Below are 26,813 nucleotides of genomic sequence, written 5' to 3'. Positions count from 1 at the left end.
CTCTCCTGAGAAACCTCCCGATGACTCAGACTCCACATCTCCATCATCTAGCAGCCTGGACACCTGGGGAGCTGGCCGGAAGCTGGTCAAAACCTTCAGCAAAGGAGAAAGTCGGGGCCTGATTAAGCCCGCCAAGAAGATAGGGACGTTCTTCTCCTATCCAGAAGAAGAAAAGGCCCAGAAAGTGTCCCGCTCCCTCACTGAGGGGGAGATGAGGAAGGGTCTCGGGTCCCTGAGCCACGGGGTAAGTACAGATGGTGTTTGCTTCTATGACCACCACCGTCGCAGGCACCACCTTCTGGTGTCCCTGGAGGAGGTTCAGAGTGTCCGGAAGCAGATCCGCTTGAAGAAAACAGATACTAATTATTCCTGTTCCAGAGCTTTTCTCTGCCAGCGTCCCTCCAGGAAAGGAGTGCACAGCACCCCCTGTGACCTGCAGCTGCTGCGGCAGAAATGCAAAGGGGGCGGGAGCTGCGGCTTCCCCGGCAGGAGGGCGCGCGGGCGCCCCGCGGTCAGCGAGTTCAATGTCACCTACGTGGTGGAGCGGAGTCTCTACAGCCACCTGAACCTGAGCCAGCTCGTGCGTCCTGCCTCAGACAGGACCCTGAGCAAGGCTGAGAAACAGGACCTGAGGCGGTGCCTGCTGGAGGAGGAGGAGGAGGCAAAGAGAAAGTGGGCGGCCACAGTCGACCGCTGCACTAAGAGGGTTCTCTTGAGAATCCACCAGAAGTCTGTGAGTCACAAAGACGGTCATGGGCACGGCCTTGTCATTTCTGTGATGTGCAGTCAAGCATTATGGCCTGTCTTCTGGGGAGCCCGGCTTCCTCCCGCTCTTCCACTCAGAACCTCGGGGTCCATTCCACCGTCACCTCCACTTTCTGATCCTGCTGTCCTGTACTCCAGCTGTCTCCTCCTTTCTCCATTTGTCCTCTTGTCAGTCGAGGCTGTTCGAGTTTTAATTAAAAGTGAAAATCCAGGGAGGGGCTTACAGGGGACAGGGGTGGGGTTTGGCCGCCTTCTTAGAGTGGTTGTCCTGAATCCCAGCCGTCATGTCACTTGACCTCAAAGAAGCCGAATCAAAACACAAGGACATTTCACCCTCACAAGAGATGCTTACTCTTGCAGATAATTAAAACAATAGGATCTAGCTCATGGAAAGTTTGCCCTCATCACAGTCACCAATTCAGTGATTCAAAAACATTGTAAAGTACGTTTTTATTTTATTAGGAGGGCCGAGCAGAAAGTTCTTAAATCAAACAGGGAAAAAAGTTAGAGCTGTCTTGTTTTCCTTAAGTCTATTCAATGTTCTTATCTTTTCAAACAAAAAAATTGGCATTTGGAAATGTCCTCCACTGCCACATAAATTCTGCTCTACATAGCAAAGGAATAAAGTACTACTTTCAAATAATAAAATGTTTTTCAGTTTTAACACTGACTGATCAGAGACCCAGTAAAATTGATTTTCAGGGCATGACTTATTTTGAACTTCAGAATATAGAAATTTTTCCTCTTTGAAATTTCCAAATAACTTTCAGCTTGCAGAATAGCCCATATTAAATGGTACAGAGTGGGGTGGGGGAGGGGCGTGGAGGCCCTGGCCCTCCTGTCCTCTGGCTCCTTGTGTAACCCACTTGGAAGTGCTGGCTGCCCTTATTTTTTAAAAGTCTGAAAGAATAGAGTATGCTTCCATAGTGGCTTTTCCCAGAGTTCCTTCACATTCATGAATAGGATGTTCTTCCCCAGACAATTACTGTCATTTAAATTCATTCAATCGAGTTCTGCCTTTGCGAAAATGAAGACTGATGGGTCAACACCATCCTTAAAATGACCTTCTCTTTTCTGGAAGGATTGTTAGGTCCTCCCTATCCCTTAGATTTTCCAAAAATTCCCACGTGTACACTCTTCTTTCTAGATCTTATTTTCTATCTTTTCTCATTCATTTAATGCTTTTAATACTGTTAATATGTAGCAAAAACTTTTCTCCTGGTTCTTTCTATATCATGGTAACAGTTTTTTATTGGGGTTTTTTTTTGTTTTAAAATAGCAGAATTCTCTTTCTGACTCACACAGCTTCTGGTTTGCTCTGACCCACAGATCTTTTGTAAAATACCAGTCTCGGTATAATTTATTATTATTTTTTTGCTTTCAGAAGTATTCTGCCCAGTTGAATCTGCCTTTGTATGGATGACTTTGATAGAACAGATCCACTTGCTCTCTGTTAGTTGAAGACTCACCTCTGTGAGTTTATGTCATGTAATACTGAGAATTTATCCAATCTGAGCAACTGCCATTGCTCATGTACCTCTTATGTTAATTTTTGTGAGATTAATTACAAAACTTCATCAGTACTTTATCTCTAGAAGTTGTATTTCTGAGATTTGTGCTAATTAACATTGTGGGGTAGTGATTAATTCATCACTGACATTGAATGTGGACATCTGGGCAAGTTTGTTTCCAAGCACTACCCCCAGCCCCCTTCCAGGTGATGCTGTGTAATCTCTATCCCAAGTGTCAGTCTGAGACTGGGCATTTTTAAGACACTGTGAACTTGAGGCAGTACTGGACAGTTTTAGTACTTGCTGAAATATGGGTTTGATGCAAAATTAAAATTTTGCATGTAACTTTTTCTGTAAGTACAATTGTATAATCAGGAAAACAAAATTAAATTTTCCAATTACCCAGAGAATGTAAGGGAGAATAAGTGTTTTAACAATAAAAAGAGCTTCTTTTTCTTTTTTATTTTATTTTAAGGGATTAATCTCATTTCTTTGCTTGGTTTACTTAAAAAATTCTTTTCCATTCTTCTTGTCATACATTTTCTTCATTTTATCCAAAAGGACAGAGTTTCCTTTAATCTTCAACCTTGATCTTTTTGTCTTTCAGAAATGCCATATTTGCTTGATGAAGCCTCAGGGAAATGATAATGCTTTGTATTCACTGGAAATACTCACTTGTCTTGAATTTTATTTGGTCATTCAATTTTTCTTTGGGAGAACAGACATGCATGACATTTTGGAATTTTGTCCATTTTAAAATTCAACCCCCCCCTCCCCCAAACATGTTTCCAACTGCATGGCCATTCCATTGATTAGCTCTCTTCATCTGAAGCATTTATATAAAATGTCTTTATAATTGCTGTACAGGAGATGTATGAACTAAAAAAAACCTTCATTTAGGCTTCATTTATTTAGATCACCAAAATAAAAGATTGGTTCGTTTTTCTTTTACTATTCTCTTCACAATCCATTTTCTCTTTTGAAGGAGTGCTGCTTTGAGAACTGCATCTTACAGAAAAAAATCAGAGATTAATTTAAGCAATGTTTATTGTTAAATTCTTTGTCAATCATCCACTGATAAAAATGAATCTGGTCTAGATATCTTAGCATATCACTGGGAGAAGTTTTAGTTGGTACTTAGTTAAGAAAACCAGTCCATTTTTTCCTTTAAGTTTTTATTTTAGGAATAAATGCATACAACAGGCATGTGAAAACTTAAGTGAGCTTCTAATTTATCACAGTAATAGTTTCCATATAAATTCTTTGTCAGTTATTTCATATGTATCAGAAATAATGTGTTCGGCGCCAGTGTTGCAGTAGATGCTTTAAGTTTAAAGCAAGGACATGCAAAAGCCATAAAGTGATCAGGCATCTGGGTGCCATACTGTGTCTGTGAAGCCCTGAGTCACAGGAAAGGAACTAGAACAAATCACTGCCTTTGCAAAAATGAGAAAACTTATTGGGTATTATAAGTTGGAAAGGGAAAGTTAATGTTAAAAAGTAGCCTTGACAGATGGTTATAACATTGCTTGCCCAGTTGGGTGGTTTGCCCAGTTAGTGTTTTTGTGTAGAGAGGTCTTTCTCTTTTTAGAGAGAGAGAGAGAGAGAGAGAGAGAGGGAGGGAGGGAGAGAGAGAGAGAGAGAGAGAGAGAGAGAGTGTGTGTGTGTGTGTGTGTGTGTGTGTGTGTGTGTGTGTGTGTGTGGTGTTAAATTGGCTGTAAAAGAAATCAGATTACCCATTGATGTTTAATGTAAAATTAGGATCATATCCACTGGAGAACGTGTTGGTAGTAGATTATTTAAGACAGCAGCAACAGCCTTGAAGTACAACAGTTCTGTGACATCCTGAATGTTGGTTATCCTGAAATGCATCCTAACTTAGCTCCTGGCCCTCCCTTGTGCCACAACTGCCATCTTTTACTTGGTGGCTCTTTTCTGGGATTCTCTGGTCTCAACATTGAACTCCCAGATTATAAGGTCCAGGATAGAGCTCCAGCCCTTTATCTGCATATTTTTAATGTTGACAAAAGCCTAAATTTCAATATAACAATTGTGGGTTGAGCTACCAAATTCTCAATATAGCCTTAATGAAAAGTAATGGAAGAAACCAATATTCATAGAGTGTCTGCTATTCATAGAGTGCCAAGAGGTGTGCTAGAAGTCTTCAAATAGGTGATGTAGACATGATTTTACTAATGAAGAATCCAAAGCTAAAAGAGTTGAAGTACTTTACCTGTGGTCACACAGCAAGTGGCAGAAACAGGATTTGAATCTACATCAGTGTGGTTCTAAAAACCTAGGCATTTTCCTTCCAGGATGTTTCTATTATCTCAATTCAGTTAATTAATATATATCTAAAGCATATTTATTTTAAATAAGCAATGTTTATAATATACATTGTACTTTTATACCCATTTCTTCCATTTAATAGCTGTTAACTAGAATTCTCTGAGGAAACAGGTAATGCAAAATATTGGAGCCCAAATCTACCATTAAATTTCTATTACCATTCATTAAAAAGATACTTAGTTCTAACAAAAATTAGTGGGGGGTGGGGGTGGCCAGAGTGGCTTTTGATAGAAAAACAACAGTGAATTTGAACCCAGGTCTTGAAATACAAAAAGCACTGAAATATAAGCAATTCCGTAAAGTTTGAAACCAGCTACAAGTACAGTAAAGTTTTCATTCTTTATAATATCAGCATTTTTCCTGTTGAAATTAAAGAGTGTGGTCAAAGACAGTCACTGAATCAACCTCTTTCTGGACAAATGTGGTGTCTTCACTTCATCGACTGTGAGAAAAAGGGTCATAATTAATTATGCTGGGCGGTTCGATGGGAAAGTTATCAGCATTTTTGGCTAGCGCAGGGAAGCACTGAGTGAGTAATCCTCTTGGCCTGATTGTACTACCATAAACATAACCTTTTTCCCCCTTCTCAGCAATTTACAACCAAACCAAACAAAAGTCTGTTAGAAGAGTCCGCTGTCAGGGCAGAGCCTTAAGATTTCAGACCTGGGTTTCCAAGACCACCAAGCGCATGGATCCTCTAATACAAATTCCATCTTTATCACTATTGAATGTAGCTGAGATTAAGGGAAATTGAAGGGGAAGTTCTGTGCTAAGAGACAGGGACTCTTACAGCACTAAACTCCTAGAGGGTTTTTTTTTTGTTGTTTGGTTTTTAACAGTTGCTTTTTGCATGCTAAGGGGATTCTAGATTCTGGTGTAGGCAAAGTTCCAGTGGTCTGTGAAAGGGCAGAATGAGCGAAGTTTCCTTGTGACATGAATCATGTGTTTTCTCTTCACCATGTCTTGTTTCCTCCTTTCATCTCGTACGCATACTTGTGATTCAGAGATGTCCTGCAAATGGAAGTGTGTTGGGTTGGGGCACTGCTGGCTGTTTTAAGCATAACAGGATTATTCCTGCTCTACCCTGTCTTTCCACAGAGAACCTGCAGTTTTGGAGGATTTGACTTGACAAATCGTTCCCTGCACACTAGCAGTAATAATTCTGACCCGATGGTGAGTAGAGGTTAAAGGAAAGCAGAAGGTTTGGATTCAAGCCATACGGTTGATGATAGTTTCGCATTTAGTGCCTGTGAGAATTGATATTGGGTAACCTTCTCCTTGGTGATCTTAAGTCATATTTGGAAAGAAGCCCTATTTCTCCCATCTTAAAGACTCCGCTGTTCCACATGGAATGAATGCCGACCAACTCTGGCCTCCGTCCACCTCCTTGCAATAGCACAGTTCCTTTAATGCCCTTGCTTCCAGCATCTGTTATGTAACAAATCCAGATGAGTTTGGCTTCTACAGTCTTAGTTAGGCACACAGGCTTTTCTTCACACTGGTTGCAAGCACATGACTACTATAGACACATAGTGTGACAGGACAGAGCCTTGTGATTTGGGTACGAATATATGCTAGCACTTCTACAAACCATGGGCTTAGTACATGGCCCTCCAAAGACTATAATAAGCCTAGGTCTTTGCAGTCCGAGGCATCCTGGAAGGAACCGAGTCTCTTTGGGACCAAAGCCAACCAGACCCCTCAGGGCCAAGGTTACTGCCTCCTCAGACCTGCTTCTGGGTCACAGTCTAGGGACAGGCCACCACTGTGGTACATAAGTTCTGTTCCCTGAAGTTTACTCTCTCAGGCCTCAAGGGTATAAATGAATTTTACATATAATTTTGCTTTTCCCTTATGCATTTGATCATGAAACTGTAAAATGAAGATTTTGAGCTTGATATTTGTTATGATCATGGGTCAGCTAAAATATCCATCTGTGGTATGAAGTGTGTGAGACATTTCTGGAATAATTAAACTATTTTACTTTGATATCAAATTTTATTGATTCTTTAACCAATAATTTCATGTAGTCAGTATTTTAAGAAATGAAAATATGATTTTTTTTTTCTTCCTTTCCTAGGGGAAAGTTTTTTTAAAAAATGTAAAATATAATGAGGGATGACCACAGTCTAGCTTATTCAGAGAAGGAAATTTACACACTCTTAGGAGTTGACCACACTAAGCACTGCAGTGCTATAAATCCAATCAGATGTTGTACTTCTAATGACCGAGCTTTTACCATTGTGATCTTACCACTTTCCTAGGGCGATTCAGTAGTATTGTCCCTCTTTCTGCTCCACTGCTGGGATTATTGAGCATTGGTTCATGTAAATTACTCTTTTTCGATGTAATGCAGTCCGCTTGGGTGTTTGAAGTGGTGGAAAAATATAATCAGAGGAGAATGTACTAAGATTAAATAAAATAAAAAGTGATTCACATCCCATTTTAAACAAACAAAAAGCCCCTTAGGGTTTAATTTTTAAACAAAAAGATACATGACAGAGCAGTGAGTAAACACAGGAAAAACTTCAAGCTCCTGGGGAATGCTAATATTTTTCTGAGAGCTAGGACATTAATGATTTGGTTAATAAAATCTGTTTTGGGAATTCATGTTCTGTGACTAAAGGTACTTACAGTGTTTCATTTTGCAGGGTAAAGAAGGAGATTTTGTGTACAAAGAAGTAATCAAATCACCCACTGCCTCCCGCATCTCTCTTGGAAAAAAGGTGAAATCAGTGAAAGAGACAATGAGGAAGAGAATGTCTAAAAAATACAGCAGCTCTGTCTCTGAGCAGGTGTGTAGCCACCTAGAAGAAAAACTTCTTGGTTTCTCCTGACAACAGGGAAGCTGAGGTTGATCCACCTGACATTTTAAATGGTGCTAAATACATATATTCCTTAGCATTAACCCGCTCCAGGACTATGATTGTGTAGACAGACATTCAGTTCAACAAACATTTGAGTTATTCAGGCATTGTGCTTGGTTCTGGGAAAAATAAAACACAGGCCCTGCCTTTTACATACAGACAAGAGGAGAGACAGGCATGTAAAAAAAATGATTACTCTTCAGTGCCAAAAGCACTATAAATTTGAATATAAAGGAACAATTTTATTGTCTAAAATATATTTTCTAAGATGGATGTTACCAGAATCAAATCTAAAAAAGTTTTCTTGGCCAGCAGACTTAAATGTAGTGTCAGTTCTAGAAGCACATAGCAAGTCTGAGATAAAAACTCAGAAAGTGCCCCTGGCTACTGGACTTCCATAGGAACCATGTTTCCTCAGGGGGTGTTTTCACTAACTGGCCCTATCTGTAGCCACGAAGATATCACAGAATTGATTCTCCCCCCAATTCTATTATTTTGTCACTAGAAACATGACCGGCTTCTGTCTTAATTGCATGGGTAGAGGGAATAAAAACACTTGAAGAGCTGGGCCTTGAGGTAATCTTGACCATTAGACTTTCACAACGCTCTCCTCTGACACCTTTGTAGTACTGATTTTGTAGCCGTTGAACTGCCTGTGTACGAGCTGCTTGTCTGTGTGAAATATGTAGGCAGTGCCACTTTCTCCTCCAAATAAAAACTGCAGGGAAAGCAGACATTTTTGCTCAGCTGCTGCCCTCTGGTGGGCATAGTGAGCTAAAAACCAAGCATCCCCTGTTGGAATCACTCAATGCCACCAGCTAGCTAGCCACCCGCACTTTGATTCATACAAACCTGCACAACCTCTTCAGTTTATTACGGTGGTTCTCACGGGGGGGAGGGGCGAGAGTGTGATTTTGCTTCCCCACCAACCCCTGGGCAGTGTCTGGCATATGTTTGATAGCCACGCCGGGTTGGGGTAGTGGAGTGGGGTAGCTGCTGCTGGCATCGAGTGGGTAGAGGCCAGAGATGCTCTAAACATCCTACCATGCACAGGATGGCCCCACAGCAAAGAACTGTCTATTCAAAAGGCCTGTAGTGCTCAGGCTGAGAAACCCTGGCTTATTAGACCTACAGGCGACCTGGGCTGCCTTCAGTCTGTCATCTTCATGATTTTTTTTTCCTTATTCTTTCCATTTTCTTGTGCCTATGGGTGAGGGAGTGATGGTGATTTTGTATTTCTGTCCAGCAATGAGGCAAACTGTGCACACTCCTGTGAACGGGCTGCATGCCCATGAAAGCAATGCCACTAATTCAAAGCACTTTATTAAGTTTGCTTTTCCCCAAAATTGAAACATCCACTAAAAGCCATTGTGAGCTTATGTTTCTAGAGGGTTTCTGTTTTATGGATCATGAGCATAAAATCTGAATGTCATTTTGAGCATTTTTCTATAACTTTACTACCATATAGCAGTCTTTGTATACTTAGTTCTCTGTTTTTTTTTAAAGAGAACAATTATTTCACATAAGTTAAGGGAAACTAAGGAACAATTGATCATTGTAATGCTTTCTAGAAAGAGGAAATTAATGTGAGGTTTTGTGTAGGTTTTTAAAAACTTTTTTGTAAATATACCAACCATCATGGTAGGGATTTTTGTCTTCTCTCCTCCTGCTATATGCTCAGCACCTGGAATAGTATTTGTTCTTGTAGGTAATCAATAAATACGTGACGAATAAGTTAGGAATCTTTATAGGCATTTTAAAACATATAATATCAGGTGTATATTTAATATTGCTTATTTTCAAAATGTCTGCTTTTTTCTGAAGCATCAGAAAAGGTTTTATATGGAAAGATCACTTATTTTGTGATTCAGAAAAGAGGAATGAAAATTTATCCAGGAATTCATATTTCACGGCTTCACTAGCTTCCACTAGTGGCAACTCTGTTTATAGTTGCTGCTTTGAGGTTGTCTGCTCACCTTCCTTAAATGTAAAGCATGAGTGTGTTTTGAATTAGAAGCTGCTGTTGCTGTCCTTAAATGTTTGCAGGGCCTACAGACCCGCCTTAAAGCCCTTCTGATGATTTGGCAAATAACAGGTTTCGCTGAGGTGGTTTTGTGCTCATGTGGCTATGTAATATGCCAGAGACTTGACTATTTTGGCAAGTAAACAATTCTTACTGCAAACTTTTTGAAGTGTAATATTTTCTGTATAGCACTGCCACTCAAATAAGCATGCTGTCCTTGTATGTGCAAGTGAGGAGCTGCTGAGTTGACACTTAGCCACCCAAAAAAGTGAAAAGTCACGACTGTCAGCATTCTGATCTGAAAGAGACTTCTCACCTTTTTACTGACAACTCTTAAAAGTCGTGAAAGACGCTAAAACCATGAGGTTACAAATGGAAATTTTATTATAGACTGAAACTCAGTATTTTTGCTGTGTATCTGGGTCTTAAGATGGTATCATTTAAGTCAATTTCAATAATTTATGTAAGTAGAAACAAGAATCTGGCCAAATTTTTTCAAGACGTATACTTTTTTTTAGTGTAAATGTTTCCCTTCAAAGTAGATTGAATATCCTATAATGGTAGTTCCAGAGATGACATTAATAGTGGATTGTACTTGATCAACATTTGAAGTCCGGCCTTGGTACTGGTCTCTTGAGTATGCTAAGAGACTTTAACCCTTTAACTAAATATTTTGTCTATGTGGTAGACAGATTTTTCTCAGACATTTTGAGAATATCTATTTGAGCATGAAAAATAATTTTTGAATGCTTAATACATAGTAACCTGTGCCACAACTTTAAAATTAAGCAGGGATATAGGCTAAAAAGGAGGGGAATATTGTGTATAGAATCAAATATGGGTATCAAGGTCGACTTGATTGATTTCGCTGAGGACCACATTGCTGAGTATTAAAACAGCGCCTGTCCACTCTGGTGAAATTTAATTTTGTTGAAACCCATTTCAGGACTCAGGACTTGATGGAATGCCAGGCTCCCCTCCACCTTCCCAGCCTGACGTGGAACACGTGGACAAACCCAAGCTCAAAGCCGGAGGTTCTGTGGAAAGTCTTCGGAGTTCTCTGAGTGGGCAGAGCTCGATGAGTAAGTCTACTTAGTAATTATGGATGGTTGGGGTTAAAAAACAGACATTTATTGAGTGCCAGTTTCAGGCAATTAGAGATAAGTAAGATCAAGTTGCTACCCTTAGGGTGCTATTAGAGAGTCAGAGCTGCAAAATATCTAGATTTAGAGTCGTATTTGTTTAGTAGTAGACATATAGCAGTGGCACAAAAGAGGGGGTGATTAGTTTTGATTGGAAAAGATAAAGGGAAGCATCTGACAGGAAGGATCTAGAGAATGGGAGAGAGTAAGCCAAGAGGAAAAGCACAACCAGGATAAGGGGCTTGGGGGAGGGAGGGGAATAAGTGTCACTGATGACAAATACTGTTCCACCACCCTGGGGATGGTGGTGGTTGCTGTTAGCCAAATGGTACAGGGGAAGAGATCAAGTTTAAATCTACTACTCTAAGTCCTTCCCCTTGGGCAAGTTGCTTGACCTCTCTAAGTTTGTTTCCTCATCTGTAACGTGGGGTAAAACCGATACAAATGAGAGATCTGAATGATTGGTAAGGGCAGAGTCTAGTGCCTAGCACCGCAGGCCCTCCATCGGGGAGTCTCCAAGTCACGTGGATCCCCAGGTCATAAGGAGAACTTGCTGTGAGTCCCCTGTCCATTTGGGGGCTCGATTAGGGACGACAGTCAGAGAACTTATAACTGGGCCTGTTCTGGACCTGACACATGGTTGTGGCTCATGGCTTCCCTTCTCTGGGCCTTTGTTTCCAAATCTGCAATCCCTTCAGTACCTTTCAGCTTTGCTGTGCAGGAAATCTGTATTTACTCTCATTCTTCCCGTCTCTCCTGTACAGGTGGTCAGACGGTAAGTACCACCGATTCCTCAACCAGCAACAGGGAAAGTGTCAAGTCGGAAGATGGTGATGATGAAGAGCCGCCCTACCGGGGCCCGTTCTGTGGGCGCGCCAGGGTGCACACGGACTTCACCCCCAGCCCCTACGACACAGACTCGCTCAAGCTCAAGGTATGTCCCTCCCTGGCCTCAGAGCAGTTAACCCAGGCTCTTTTGTTCAATTAAGAGGCTTTCTTTCTTCCTTTCTGTGGAATGCTGGACTATTATGGTGCAGACCTGACAGTATCTCAGCTGCCTTAATCCACCAGCTTACTCCATAGCAAAAAGCAAAACCGAGAACCAGCCAGTGGTCAAGGAGAGGAGGGTCTTGTGTCAATCCCTCTTGACACCATTTCATCTTCTGGCCCTGTCCTCTGACCTTAGCTCCCTTCTGGAATTCCTATTGCTTCCCAACCCCCAGCTTCTGTGCTTTCTCCATGTGAAGAGAGATGACTACCTTCTGTGCGTGAACAGATATATTTATGTGGGACAGATGGAGTACTGCAAAATGTATGAAGCGATTACAGGACAGGGATTGCCACTGGCATGTGACTGGTGGGAAATTCTTTTTCCAAGAAGTAGGAGCCATCCAGATGATGGGAGGATGTTCAGAGAGCTGGGAGAGCAGCCTGGCTGAGAGCCCTGGAGACATCTGTACACACCTGGTCCTGTGGGGCAGGAGGGGGAGGGGCTGAGACCTGGGGCCTGCATGGGATCCAGCAGTCAGAAGTGCTCTGGCTGGCCTCTGCCAAACTCCCAGGCAGAGCCCACATTAATTGCTCAGAAAGGTGACCTGTGGGCCCCTGATTCTGGCCTTCGTAGTGTTTTCACATCTCTGTGACTCATGCATCTGATTCATGATTGGTGCTTAGAAATGTACCTAATGGGAAGATCTTTGTTCCTTGGGCCACAGAAAGGAGATATCATTGACATCATCAGCAAACCACCCATGGGCACCTGGATGGGCCTGTTGAACAACAAAGTGGGCACCTTCAAATTCATTTACGTGGATGTGCTGAATGAAGAGGAGGAGAAGCCCAAGCGGCCCACCAGGAGGAGGAGGAAAGGAAGACCACCCCAACCCAAGTCCGTGGAAGACCTCCTGGACCGGATCAACCTGAAAGTCAGTCGCTTCCTATTTGTTTTAGTCCATTGTTGCTTATAACAAAATACCTAAAACTGGGTGATTTACAAAGAAGTTAAAATTTATTGCTTACAGTTGCAGAGGCTGGGAAGCCCAAAGTCCAGGGAACACATCTGATGAAGGCTTTCTTCGGAAAGAAGAGAGGGACTCTACTCTCTCTTCTTTTAAAGCCCTCAGAACCACGCCTCTGATCACCATTTTTAATCCATTCATCACATCACGGTCCCACAATCCAATCACCTCTTTAAGGCTCCACCCTTCAGTTACTAGAAGGGGATCTCCCACCCTCTTAACAGTCACCATGGAGCCAAGTTTCTGATACATAAAGCCTGGGGGCACAATTCAAGCTTCAGTGAGTTTTGGGGAAACATAATTCAATCCAACACATTATTTTCCTTCTCCTCATCCTAAACTAAGAAAGTGAGGGACATTTAGGGTATGGTAGGTGTTGACCTCCATTGTCCAACAAGGGCGGCCCATTACTATGATGGGCCTTTATGCTATAGAAATAGTTACCAGCATTCTAATGCTGCGTCTGACCTCTGCTGTGGTTGACAGCATAAGCTCGGGGTCAGCATTAGCTGCTGGAATGATCGTGAGCCAAAGCCCTGGAGCCCTGCTTGCAGCCAGCTCCACCAGGGCCAGGAGTAGGCTCCCCAACCCCCTCTCCCACCGTCATCCCCAGTATCCAACAGGTGGCTCCCCAACAGTGCATTCTGTTGCCTTCTTGCAAAACCCTCTTGCTCCTGGAATTCATGGGGCTCTCTAAGTTGCATTTCAAAGCTCTGCAAATAAAGGAGGAGTCTCCTCCAATGTGGGCCATCTGGCATTAAAGGAATTAGCTCACACCAAGGGCACAATTATAATGCGAACCAGTGGGACCCTTCCCAGCCTACAATGGACATCTTCCTAACCCATGATTAATAAGATGCCCTGCCTACCTACTAAGCTGTAGGATGGGGAGGTACAGGATATCTTATGAATGATACTAACTAATGTTTTGATTAGCATGAAAGTGACTATGGGAAGTGAGTTTAGGGTTTTGAGGATAGTTTTCAGTCTTGTATCATATGGCTGGGCTAGCTGACTTCCTTCTGTCTTCTTTCTCTCTCTCACAGGAGCACATGCCCACTTTCCTCTTCAATGGCTATGAAGATTTAGACACCTTCAAGCTTCTGGAGGAGGAAGACCTGGATGAGTTGAATATCAGGGACCCAGAACACAGAGCTGTTCTCTTGACAGCAGTGGAGCTGTTACAGGAATATGATAGTAAGTCCCTCACGCACAGAGGTGTTCATTGTCAGATCAGCCACATTCTTCAGTCACCAGCAGGCCTCCCATAAGCTGCCAGCATGTGCTTAGGTTCCTGGCTTCCAATGGTGGCTTAGTCACTGCTGGGCTGGGTACAGATGTCAGAAGGGTGTAGCTAAAGCCCTCACCCCACCATGGCCCCAGGGTGCTTCCTGCAGCAGCTCAGTGGTCATTGCTTGGCTGATTGTGGGTGTCAGTGGGACATGGTTGAGGCCCTTGGCCCCCTACCCTCAGGACTGGTTGTAGGTGTCAGGGGGTATGGCTAAGTCCCCCAGCCCTCTCCCCTCCCTGGCTTCATGTCCTAGATTTTATAGGTTTTATTTGGTGATGTGAGGCCTTTAGTAGTTATTATCATACTTTGTCTCTGATCTGTGAATATTTTGCTTTTTCTTTTACTTCTGTGTTGGATTATTTGCTATTCCCAGCACTTAAACTCTGCACTGGAACTAATTTGTTGTCTTTGAGTTACTTCTAAAATGGGGGAACTTCCTGTGGGGACCAGTATTTGAGGTCTGTGGTTGAGCTAAATTGCTGCTTTGCTGCTGATTCCCTGGGGAAGGCTTTTTGTGCAGCTCAGGTTTTAATGGTTGACTTTATAGGTATTTCTGGGTCTCATGAGATATGGTGCACCTGGGTTGTGTAGAAACTCTGGCTGGGTCTGAGTCTTTTCATCAAACTGTACCCCATGCAGTTCTATATTCCTGACCAGTCTCCTCTGAGTGGTCCTGCACTGATTGAGGGGCAGATCAGCTGTACTTTTTGTGCCCTAGTGTTCCCACAGGGGGCCGTCTCCCCCACCACCCATACTCCAAACACTTCCCATGGGACGGGCTGTGCTCCCGTCCCTTGCAATGACTCCCAGCCTCTGACTGGCTCCTTTTTTTCAGTTGTTGTGGCTGCTTGCTTCTATATTGGTCCATGGGAACCCTATTAGTAGTCTTGCTGGCCTGGGGACCACCAAGGCCCTCTTCTCCCCTGCTGCCTCCAAGCAACTCCATCTGAAGGGCATAGCTGTGACTTTTGGCAGCTCCTTCTCCTTGCGCTCAGCAGCTCCAGCCTGGAAGCGGCTGTGATTCGAATGGTCATCATGGCTTCTCCCACCTTCATGCACTCCATAGGTCTTTCCTCCTCTTCCCCTGAGCTCTAGTGGCCCCAGCTTGGCTGTTGTTGCTTTTTAATAGTTGTAAATTGGTTAATTTGTGGAAGAGAGTGACTCAAGGGACCATCTATTCCACCATCTTGACCAGAAGCTGGTTTCAGAGGTAATTACTTCTGAAAGCACACGAGGAGCTATTTTCTTATTGAATAGGTTAGTTAATAAATGACATTCATCAGCTTCCATTGAAAAGGAAGGAAAGATCTCTCTGCAGTCAATAAAAGGGTACTTCACAATGTTCATGAAAAAACAGAACTAAATGGTAATACGAACCTTTCCATGAACTTTCTGACTTACCTACTCTTATTTAGAACAGAGAATTCTGTATTGGTGTGTGAATTCCCAACCTAAATGACAGCTTATTTTTACAATCTGTGAACAGAATTCAGTGAGCTCACTCACGGCTTTTATGGAAAGTCGATTGACATACACCAAATCCTTTGCTCCATTTACACAGTCCAGTCTTGCCTTCATTCTTCAATTGGACCTCAGAAATATTCCTGAAATTATTCATCATGAAGGGAGTATCCTTTCCAGTTGTTGAAATCAAATGCGTTTTCATCCAAGTGCTGTGCTTTGGGGACATTAGGAGCTAATAGTATTTCTATTGCTATAAGACACAACAAAACCATGGTTAATAGTGGGGAAAAAAATATGTATTACTGAATTTATCAGACCCAAGAGATATGGAAGCAAGTGTGTCAATACAGTTCAATTCACTTCTGCTTAATAGGTACTCTCTCTAAATTAACTGATAACAGAGGAGCATACATCATCAAATAGATGTCTGAACCCTAGAAAAACAGGCTGCCTTCAGGGATAGATTTGGAAGGAATTGTGTTTCATCGTTAATACCACTTTATAACCAGCTCTCTGGTATTTGAGCCCCCAGGAGACATCTTGAGGGCTATGGCCAGGTTGTGTGCAAAGAAAGAGCCTGGCACAGTGACTGGTATAGCCAACCGGCTATATTAACATGAATTAATATTAAGTCCTCTATTCTTCTGAGCCATATCTGCTCTGTAACATAGCTCATGTGCTCTTCCTCAGCCACCAAGAATAGCTGGTTTATATACACTGTCCATTTCATTTCCTTTATCATTCAGAACGTAGGAGGAGCAAAGCTAACACCGGGTGTAAGGCATGGATCTGTGTTTAATTTGTTTCGTGTCACATTGTCTCAGATCCATTGTCCCTTCTAGGATCACATCCTGAGATTTGCACCACAGGACATTTTGTAGGAGGGTACCTTTATCCCTCACGATGCTAACTTGGAAGGCCACTAAGGCCTTTTTGCTTCTTTATAGATCCCATTTAGGATCTGTGCTATACCAATGTTTTGAATTTCCCTGATGCATAAAGTAGTACTTCTTTTTGTCCTAAAACAAAAGCTTCAAGGGCTTAGAGGTACCGATTAATGCCAAGAGTCTGGGTCCAGACTTATCCTAGGGTTAGTAGATTTTACATCGAATGCACTTGAATTCATTGCGTTCAAGAAGTGCTCCCCTAGTAACTGATAACTTAGAGGAACACAGTAGGTTTCCCCCAAATGGAATTTCTGTACACTAGAGAGATACAGAGGTCTACCGAGATCAGTGATGACATGTAGAGATCTTGAATGTTTTCTAGTTCAGCCTTCCAAAAAGTACATCTCTTGCTCTCCTTGGAAGTCAGACCTGTCCAACCTCTCCCAATGCATGCGGAATGGTAGTCTTCATACAGGGTTTCACTTGGAAAAGACCTTAATTGTCAGATAGCTCTTCCTTACACTAAGCCCAAACTACCTGTCTTAGGTCTGCCAAATGAAAACTCTCTTAAATTTTTTTAAAAAAATTTTTAATTGTAGTGAAAGACACATAACATGAAGTTTACCATGTTAACCATTTCTAAGTATACTACTTTAGGATACACAATAATTTTATTAAGAATTCGGGGGCCGGCCTGGTGGCGCACTGCTACAGTGCACCGCTTGGGAGTGTGGCGGCGCTCCCGCCGAGGGTTCGGATCCCACATACAGACCGGTTCCCGTTCACTGGCTGAGTGAGGTGCGGGCGCAACACCGAGGGTTGCGATCCCGTGGCCGGTCCCGGTCCAGTACGGGGGCAACACTGAGGGTTGCGATCCGTTGCCGGACACGAAAAAAGACAAAAAGGAAAAAAAAAAAAGAATTCGGAATTATTTCAAATATGCAGAAAAGTTCAGAGAAAAATATACATATGCACATCCTGAATTTAACTAAAACTAACATTTTGCCATATTTGCCTCAATTCTTATTTTTGTAAGAAATAATGCTATATGCCCATTGAAAGTCCTGCTATAAATCCCTTTCCCTTCCCTGCTTCTTTCCTGAGATAACTGCGCTCTAGAAATGGTGCGTGCCCCTTAGCACACCACCTTTTCATGCTTAAAGATCTCCTAAGTGTCGTAGCATATTCTTCCTGTGTGTGTGCGTGTTTGGGTGGGTCCAAGTTCAGGTCATGCGCAAGTGAGGTTTTGGTCCCACAACCCAGCCCTGCCCTCTTATTTGACTGTGAGAATTTTCTACCCCTTTTTCTCCCTAATGAAGACAGTGGTGCTAGCCCCTTGACGCATGCCTCATGATTTTATAAATTGTACTGTGGTTTCTGGTGATGGAATAGGTCCCTTTCTTCATCATAAAAACTTCAGGTGTCCTGCCATGTCTGGTGAGACTAGGACCCCCAAAGATGCAGACACAGCATGCATTTCCCTGCAGCAGCAGGGAACACGCTTTCTCTTTTATTCCCATGGGTCAGCACTCTGGGGTGTTTTGGTTGCTGTGGTACACTGAGATGTTGTCACCAGAAACAAACTACACCAATTTCTCTTCTTGGGTTATACCAGATAGCTCAAAGCCCTCATTTTATAAGTATCATTTTTCTAAATAACATGCTAGGCTAGAACAAAGGCCACTCCAAATCCACAGGCTCTTCTGCATGATGAGGACATCACTCTAGAATGTTCCACTTTTTGGCGAGGGGGGCAGTGTTTGCTCTTGTGCTTCTAATTTGTTAGTTTTTCATTAATCATTTTAAAAATAGCACTCTTGATTTGAGGTTCTAATTTAAGGGCTTCTTCAGCTGTGATCTCTGCCATAATTTGTGTTAAAAAATGCTTTCCATGGGAGAAATACAAGCCAGAAGTGGGGACTGGACAGTGGGAAGAGCCAGTGCAGATGCAGAATGGCAGCCCTCTGTCTGCCCACAGTCTTGCTCATGACCCGAGAAGGGGCATCATATTTCTGGTTTATTGATTTCTGTTTTCTTTGTGTATGTGGTTGGAGTGGGTGGTGGGAGGTGAAGAGCAACTAGCTATTTTTTTTTTTCCTTTTTGTCTTTTTTCGTGGCCGGCAACGGATTGCAACCCTCGGTGTTGCTCCTGCACCTCGCTCAGCCAGTGAGCGGCCGGTCTGTATGTGGGATCCGAACCCTCGGCAGGAGCGCCGCCGCGCTCTCAAGCGGCGCACTGTAGCAGTGTGCCACCGGGCCGGCCCCCGAGCAACTAGCTATTTTATATACACAATGTTTTCTTGGTTTTTGTTTTATGTGACCAAGCTCTTACTCGGCATGATAATACAAAGTTGTTCTGTATGTAACCTTCATGTCCTATGTAAGGCCACACGTATCTTCTTCATAGAACATGCAGGGCAATTTTGCTGGGCTACTGAAGGCCTACATGATTTCCCATGTGATTTGCTCTAGGCAGCCTCACTCAACAGAAATATCTGATGTTTCTCTTGATTTTTTTTCCCCAGATTTATTGAGGTGCAATTGACAAAGAATGATGCTTCTCTTTAGAAGGGTTCCTCAGAATGAGGATGTTCAACTTTTCAGCCATCCACTTTTAAGTGGATCTGTTACTCATTTTCTAAGTTAGTTTCCTGAGATTTCCCTGTCTTACACTGTGTGCAGGAAATAGAAATGCTTACCCCAGACAAAGGGAGAAGGCAGAAAGTAAGGAAAACCCTCTACTCATCCCAAACAACAAAAATAAAACATTTGTCACTGGCCCCTCAGCGTAGGGGTTTGTACCCCTTCTTGCCAATCTTACTCCTGCCAAGATAGTACAAGAGCCACCATGGGTTACCTAGGGCCAAAAATGCTCCTAAATGCTAATACAATTTGATAGTTCATTTGACACTTTTATATTAGCTCCCGAATTTGGAAAGGTGCTAACAAGCACAAGTCTTCTTGATCTCTGAAAAGCATGTCACCCAATCCCATCTTGTGAAGGGAGCATTTCTTCACTCTGCTTCTCAATGGTACCACGCAGAAGTGACTGGGAGTGTCCTCCCCACTGCTGACACGACACCCTGCACCTCTCTCCTCATAGCCTTGAGCCACAGTCAGCCTCTGTTTGGGTAACTTAAGAGGCATCAACATATTTCAACTTGGTACCCTCTCTCCAAATTGATCTTCATGTGCCTGATGCTTTATTTGAAAGAAAAGTAATCTGATCTCACTACTTCATTTTGATCTTATCTACTTGAAAGTAACTTGTTCTGTTCTAATAGTCCAAGGCTTAAAAATGTCTGCTGATAATTGAGGGTAAAATTGGGATCTGGTTGACTTTGGAACCTCTGCTTTCTCATTCCCCTTGTGATCCCATGCCGTGTGTTGTGTTCACTTTCTCCAGGTAACAGTGACCAGTCAGGATCCCAGGAGAAGCTGCTTGTTGACAGCCAGGGCCTGAGTGGACGCTCCCCACGAGACTCAGGATGCTACGAAAGCAGCGAGAACCTGGAAAATGGTAATGTCAGCACAGAGCATCAGGAACTTGCTTTGATAGTTACTGATTTCAAAAGTACAATTTTCTCCAAAAGGACGATTCTATTACCATTACAAACTTTTTGTAAATCACCATTGCTAATCTCCTTTTTGACCTCTTCACTGTCCGAGTCTGTGTTAGCCTCCCTATCTGTTCCTCTTGGCTGCTGTGTGAGGTTGATAAATTCCATCTGAAATACCTGCAGCTGTAAAACCTAAATTGTGTGTCTCCTATGCCCTTTTCTTTATGCATTAAAAACCAGCATTGGAGTGTTGGGAGCTATTAGGTCCATAAGGAAAACAATTTACCAAGTAGACCATCCATCAGGGTCACACCAGCAGCAGTGTCTTAAATGCCTCAGCTGTACATCCTGCGTATAGAGGCAATTATGGCAGGACAGGGTGCCTGGACAGCCACATGTCTTGTTTGTTGCTTCCCTGCACTAACAGTATGAAATTTCAGACAATGCACTTGTCACAAACAGAAGAGGAGTTTTAGCAGAATGAGGTCAGGTGGGTTAAATGTTATGGGTCGCTCTGTGGTTTCCTGTTGTGATCCCAAAATTCCCATTATAGCAAGATCAGCAACAGTAGTAAAGGGTTCACGCTGTCAAAGTGACCTAAATCTCTGTCGAACACGTGAAGACTATTGTGAAAAAATGCCCAGGTTTGATAGTTTCTAGCTGCCTTGGGATCCTATCTAGTACTGCATGTGTTAAGATATCTATTAATCACCTACTAAAGCAAACTTTTTAAAACTGTAGATCGCAATTCATTAATGGGTTGAGAAATCAATTTATGGGGTCATGGATAGCAGTTTTGTAAGACCAAATAGAATATCAGAGTGCATTCCATAAGGCAAGGTGTAGTATTGTCAGTGTTGTTACTTGTAATCTGTTTCAGTTATGTTTGTGTGTGTGCATGTATGTGTGCATGCACACGCACGGACCCAAGCACGTGCACCTGTGCGTACTAGAAGACGAATGTAAAATGTGTTTCTTCCTATGGATCAGGGTAAAAAAATAGTTTGAGAGCCATTGTCGACACCAAAACCAGGACTAGGATGAGCTGAGCAGGTGCCCAGGGGGCCACACTCTAAGAGGGTGCTCAGTCTCAGGTACCAACCCTATGCTTGCGTGACTCTGAGAGTGATCACGTCCTTGGAGTGTGCCCCTGGGCACTTGGCTTGCTTCGTTCCCAAACCTGATTCTGATGAGCATCTTGGGGACCTTAAAATTTGACCCATGAGCCTTTACGCTCAAGGTTTTCTATCAGTTTGGAAGATAATAGTTCTCCCCGAACTCTAATATTCAGATAGCTTCAGTCAAGATGGAATGCAAAACCGACCTAATATCATGGCACCTCTTCAGTTCCAGTAAACATTAAAGTCCTCATGAGGTCCTGAAGGTTTTTCTTTTCTGTTAATAACCATTCCATGTCCACAAATTTTCAGTAAATTAATTCCCCCAAGTGTACTGGGTTGCCAAGGATTTCACGGCTATCACTGGCAGAATTTTTAATGCCCAAAAGAATTCAGGTGCGCCTGCTGAAGAACTAGGTTAAGCCAGTGAACCATACTTTCAACTCAGAGTGAATTCAGGGATCTTTCCAGTGTAAGTAGAATGTGAAAATAGAATTTATACATATAGTTTATATTGGAAGTTAAAGGGAAGGAAAGCCATATTTCTAAAATTATGCTAAAGGGGTTTTAAGAATATTCTCTTTTAACCTATTTTTAAACTTTAATGTAATATGCTTTCTGAAGAGGTTTTTCCCTTTTCCATTTTTCTGTGATGATTCTCTATTAATGAAAAATGTGACTAAGGTCAGTATATTCAGTAGTAACAGCTAGGTTAATGGTCTCCATGTAACAACAAAATAATAACCTACAAATGCCTAGCGTGTTGCTGTTTATCAGTGTGGAACATGCAGGTCCCACATTATTTATATAAGAAAGGAAAAATACCATTTGGCCATTTCTTTACCAAATGATGTACTGATTAGTGTCTTACCAAAAATGATGGGATCATTAATAAAAAAATCAGATTGAGGAGGCCACTGTTCTTATCCGTCAGTCTTAGTGTCTGGAATTATGCTTGTCATGATACATTTAATATGATCAGTTTGAAATTAGAGTGGGCTTGGTAATAAGCTGTGAAGTCATGCAAGGAATCTGTCTTTCTCTCTGCTAATAGCCAAACCACTTGTAATGTCACAGCTCCAGACCTTTTCTTTTTTTTTTCTTTTTTCCTCATCTACACAGCATACACATAGAGATTTTATCAGATTGTCTTTCATGTATCCCAAAGTTGCCTTCTGCTTGTTTGAGTCGGCACTAGCCTACCCCTTCTCTCCTCTCCCAGTCAAATTGGTCCACTGCCTGATTTATTCTTGCTGCTTAGTTATTGAAAGGATAAGATCATATAATGGGGAGAGGCTAAAATTCTATATTAAAATATTTAATTTAAAATATTTTCTGAAACAAGAGATTAGGAAGAAAACGTTTACTTACAAGATAATGGATTTTCATAGATAAAGAGCCGGCCTTTTCTCTGTACCTCCAAACCTGATCTGGGTTTAGGATTGTCATCTTTTTCTACAGGCCTAGAGTAATAGGATCACTTGGCTCATATGAGGGTACTTCAAAAAGTTTATGGAAAAATAGAATTAAAACATAATACAAACCTTTCTATGAACATTTTCAAGTACCTTAGTATGTTTTATTATCTGGGGTGTTGCGCTCAGGCATCTCAGCCCAGTATCAAAGCATACAACAAACATGTTATTAAATCAAAAATATAACAAAGGACAGTTAATTAGTGTGTGTGTGTGTGTGTGTGTGTGTGTGTGTGTTGTGTGTGCACGTGCATGTGTGTGTGTATGTTAAAAGTATTGATAAGAACAAAGCATTTAGCACAGTGCCTGGCCTGTAGATGGTATGTTCTTGATGTTTGATAAAAGCAGCAGCAGCAGCAGTTAATACCAGTCAGTCATCAAATAAGTAGATTTATGTCTGATTGATGGTTTAGTAATCAGTCTGACAGTTTATTTTAACCAGAGCTGTTGTTTTTCTGGGACCTAGAGCAATACCAGTATTTTATAGATTTTCTCTGACAAAGTACTCACTTGAGTTTGTTTATTTGTCTGTATTAAGGTTGGTTGGTTGTCTCTAGGATCAATGTATCAGAGGGCAACAGCTTCAAGGAAGGTGTGATCTGAGTATTCACTGATCACCCCTTAGGGTGCACCATTTATAGAGCCTGTTCTGGAATTCAGTCCACCTTTCCTTTCCAATTATGGCCTTAGAAAATTGTACTCACCAAAAGAAATCTTATCAGTGTGGTTTCTAAACGGGGTATAGACAATTAACCTTCTTCCACACCGATTGCAGCGAGAAACAGGCATTCAGTCTAGATTTATTTTACCGCCTGACACAGCATATTTCTTTTCTGCGTAACCCTGTTAATTTCAGTCTCCCTAAGTCCTTTCATAAGACTAAGAGTTCTTTCTAAAAAATAAAAATGGGAACATAATAATCCTATGTCACCCAGTGTCATAACTGGGGATTTTATGTCCTTAGTGTAATTCAACAATGGGATACAGGAGTTGGAGATTTCAATTATGTTAGCACACCTTTATGGCTCAATTTGATTGATTTGCTTTTAAAATGTGACTGTAAAATATTCCCTTTAGGCAAGGCTCGGAAGACTGGCCTCCTATCTGCTAAGTCATCAACCGCGTCCAGCTTGAAGTCTTTCAGCAGGAGCCAGCTGGGCAACTACCCCACGCTGCCTTTGATGAAGTCTGGGGACGCGCTCAAGCAGGGAGAGGAGCGCAGGCTGGGTGGTGGCCTCGCCCCCGACACCTCCCTGTGCTGCGACCCGCCCTGCGTGACCAGTTTCAATAAAAACCGACGAAGCCTCCCTGTTTCCATCTGTCGGAGCTGTGAGACCCTGGAGGCCCCCCAGACTGTGGAATCATGGCCCCGATCCCATTCCCTGGATGACCTTCAAGGAGAGCCTGGTGCTGAGCAAGATGTGCCTACTCAGGTGACAGGACCCACCCCTCCGACTGTACCAGAAGTGCCACAGAAGACAGCGGCCTCCTCTGCCAAGGCCCAGCCCCCAGAGCAGGACTCTGCTGTTGACAGTGTGCTGCTACTGACCCAAAGCAAGAGATTTTCTGAACCTCAGACAGCGACTACTAAGAAACTGGATGGCTCCATGGCAGCCTCTTGCCACAGCCTCTCCCCTCCCCAGTGTTTGCCCAGAAGCCACGATTCCCGGCCTCCTGGAGCTAAACACGCTTTAGCAAGGACACCTCTTGAGGGTCCCAGGAAAGGACATGATTTTGAAGGAACATGCCATCCCCCGGGCACCAAAGAAGGGGTAGATGCTGAGCAGAGGGTCCCTGAGCCAAGAACGCAGCCAAAAAATCCATCACAGCCTCCACCTGTTCCTGCCAAAAAGAGCAGAGAACGCCTGGCTAATGGACTCTACCCTGTGCCTATGGGCCCTGCTGGGACCCTGCCCAGTCCGAATGCTCCATGCCTACCCCTGAAAAAGGCCAGCCCCGCCAGCCCCGCCAGCCCCACCAGCCCCACCAGCCCCAGTGACTGTCCCTCAGCACAGGTTCCTAGGCCTCCCACGGGGCAGGAGCCTGGCAGCCCAGCAAGCACAAGACCACCCCCCTGGCTCTCAGAGCTCCCAGAGAACACGAGCCTTCAGGAGCATGGCGTGAAGCTGGGCCCAGCTCTGACCAGGAAGATCTCCTGTGCCCGGGGAGTCGATCTAGAAATGCTCACTGAAAACAAGCTACATGCCGAAGGCATCGACCTCACCGAGGAACCCTATTCTGATAAGGTATCAGAGGCCCTGGCCCCACGTCCACAGGCCCTTGTTTGTATAAGTCTCGCAGTCAGGTGCGGTGAAGCCCACAGCTGCCCAAGAGGCTTCCCAGTGGCCTGGGCTGTTCTGAGAGGGCAGAATGACCCACAACCAGTGGTTTCTGCCCTTGGGAGAAATGGGAGAATGATCTCCAGATTAAACGCAGATACAGCCTTCGAGTTTCCTTTGCTTTTGCTTTTGCTTGTTCGTTTTTCATTTTGGCAGCTGCACTTTTGCGGTGAGAACAATCAGTACCAGAACTGGCTCCTGTAAGGGATGGTTTAGTGGACAGGAGAGCCTGATTTCACATGTCCATGTCTTACTCGAATGAATGAGGATGTGTTCAGATAGTAATATCTGCCCACTTCATTTCCCTATGTGTAAACTGGGATTCAAAATAACCTGTTTAACGACCTCTTAGAGGGATTACTAGGAGCAAATGAAATACAGGTGAACATATTTTGAAAATGGTAGAACCCTATTGAGATGTAATAATTTTATTGTACAATTATCTGTAAGGGTCACGGGGGCGAAAAAGATAATATGAAATACCCCTCTTGTGCCAAAAACACATTGAGATCTATAATGAAAATCATTTCTCATTTGAAAAAAAATTAGTAGATCTACCAATACCAAAATGACTTTGAAGCCAAATCAATGATATTAATCGGCTGTATTTTCCTCCTGGAAATGCGTGTTTTGTTTTAAGGCATTCCTGAGAGCCCTTGTTTATAAGTCTATGAATGCATTACAGTGAGATCCTCCCCCACCTCTCCTTCTCTCTCCTTGATATTTCATGAGTAAACTTCTTTGAATAGAAAGTAGTGAGAAGCCTACTCTACAGTAAATGCTGGCCTAGTGATGCGCTTTATGTATAAATCTTAGTAGATGAAGTGCAGACAGCAGAATATCTGTGGAGTAGTTTGTCCTTCTCTCCTGAAGTTTACAAGACCCTTCAACAACATAAGAAGAATTGTATTTTGTAATATGATCAGGTAGAGTGGGGAGAAGGCATTGGTCCAAAAATATAGGATGATGGTGCTCTGCCTTAATTATGTTTCAAAACATTTTCCTAGAGCTCATTGTATTTTTACATCTTTGGAAGATAAGCATGTAAAAGTACAAATGTACTACAAAAAGTTGATGAAAACATTTGTATTATCTTTCAATTCTATTTTTCCACAAACTTTTTGAGGTACCCTCCTATTACCTCTAAAGCCTTCATCCTGACAATAAAGAAAACATATTCACTTCAAATGAAAACTTCTGGTGATACTGTCCAGTAGCTAAATGTCTTATGCTGCCTTATGTCTGGTGTGCCTTAGAGGGAAAAACAAAACCTCCTCGCAACTCTGATGCCGCGTTCTGTTCTCCCCTCGCAGCATGGCCGCTGTGGGATTCCTGAAGCCCTGGTACAGAGATATGCAGAAGACTTAGATCAGCCCAAGAGGGACATCGCCACCAACATGGACCAGATCCGGGTGAAGCTGCTTCGGAAGCAGCACCGCATGGCAGTGAGCACCGACCTGGTTTTTGAAATACGTTTGGTCATAGTGCTTAGTGTTGGTCAGACTGACACCTGCTGAGTGGGCAAGGGTTTGTTACTGCTATAGAAAAGGGGACACCTGGGGAGAAAGTGATACGTAGTCAGCCTAGGCATTTTTTAAAGTACAGTTTTGGAGAAACAGATACATAAAAATTATCTGCAATCCCAGCACTGTGAAAAACCTTTAAAAAATCTGTTGTATAAAGGATACAAAATTTCACTGAGAAGGAATAAGTTCTTGGTGGCTACAGTTAATGACAATATATTATATACTTGAAAATTGCTAAAGGAGTAAATTTTAAGTGTTCTCATCACACACACAAAAATGTGTGTGAGTTCATGCATATGTTAAATAGCTTGATTTAGCCGTTCCACAATGTGTACCTATATCAAAATATCAGGTACACCATAAATAAATACAATTTTTACTTGTTATTGTAAAAAAATCTGTCCAGTCATTTCTCTGCACAAGTGCAATAGTGAATGTACAGTTTTGAAACATGATTGTTTTCAGTTATCAGATTATG

At 42.7% G+C, this 26,813-nt stretch overlaps 1 protein-coding gene across 1 annotated transcript in view; it reads left to right on the top strand.

Annotated features, from left to right (window-relative positions):
• The window catches only part of SASH1 (SAM and SH3 domain containing 1), a 69,991-nt gene that overhangs the window by 39,114 nt on the left and 4,064 nt on the right, over window positions 1-26,813 (top strand). The window contains exons 7-16 of the mRNA XM_008572973.1: window positions 37-244; window positions 5,724-5,798; window positions 7,277-7,420; window positions 10,462-10,597; window positions 11,422-11,591; window positions 12,373-12,582; window positions 13,722-13,872; window positions 19,724-19,837; window positions 23,548-24,716; window positions 26,123-26,254. Of these exons, the coding sequence (XP_008571195.1) occupies window positions 37-244; window positions 5,724-5,798; window positions 7,277-7,420; window positions 10,462-10,597; window positions 11,422-11,591; window positions 12,373-12,582; window positions 13,722-13,872; window positions 19,724-19,837; window positions 23,548-24,716; window positions 26,123-26,254 (2,509 nt within the window). The remainder of the gene's footprint in view (window positions 1-36; window positions 245-5,723; window positions 5,799-7,276; window positions 7,421-10,461; window positions 10,598-11,421; window positions 11,592-12,372; window positions 12,583-13,721; window positions 13,873-19,723; window positions 19,838-23,547; window positions 24,717-26,122; window positions 26,255-26,813) is intronic.

This window comes from Galeopterus variegatus, unplaced genomic scaffold (assembly GCF_000696425.1).
Source record: "Galeopterus variegatus unplaced genomic scaffold, G_variegatus-3.0.2 Scaffold857, whole genome shotgun sequence".
NCBI lineage: Eukaryota > Metazoa > Chordata > Mammalia > Dermoptera > Cynocephalidae > Galeopterus > Galeopterus variegatus.
This window is presented reverse-complemented; position numbering and strand designations above follow the sequence as displayed.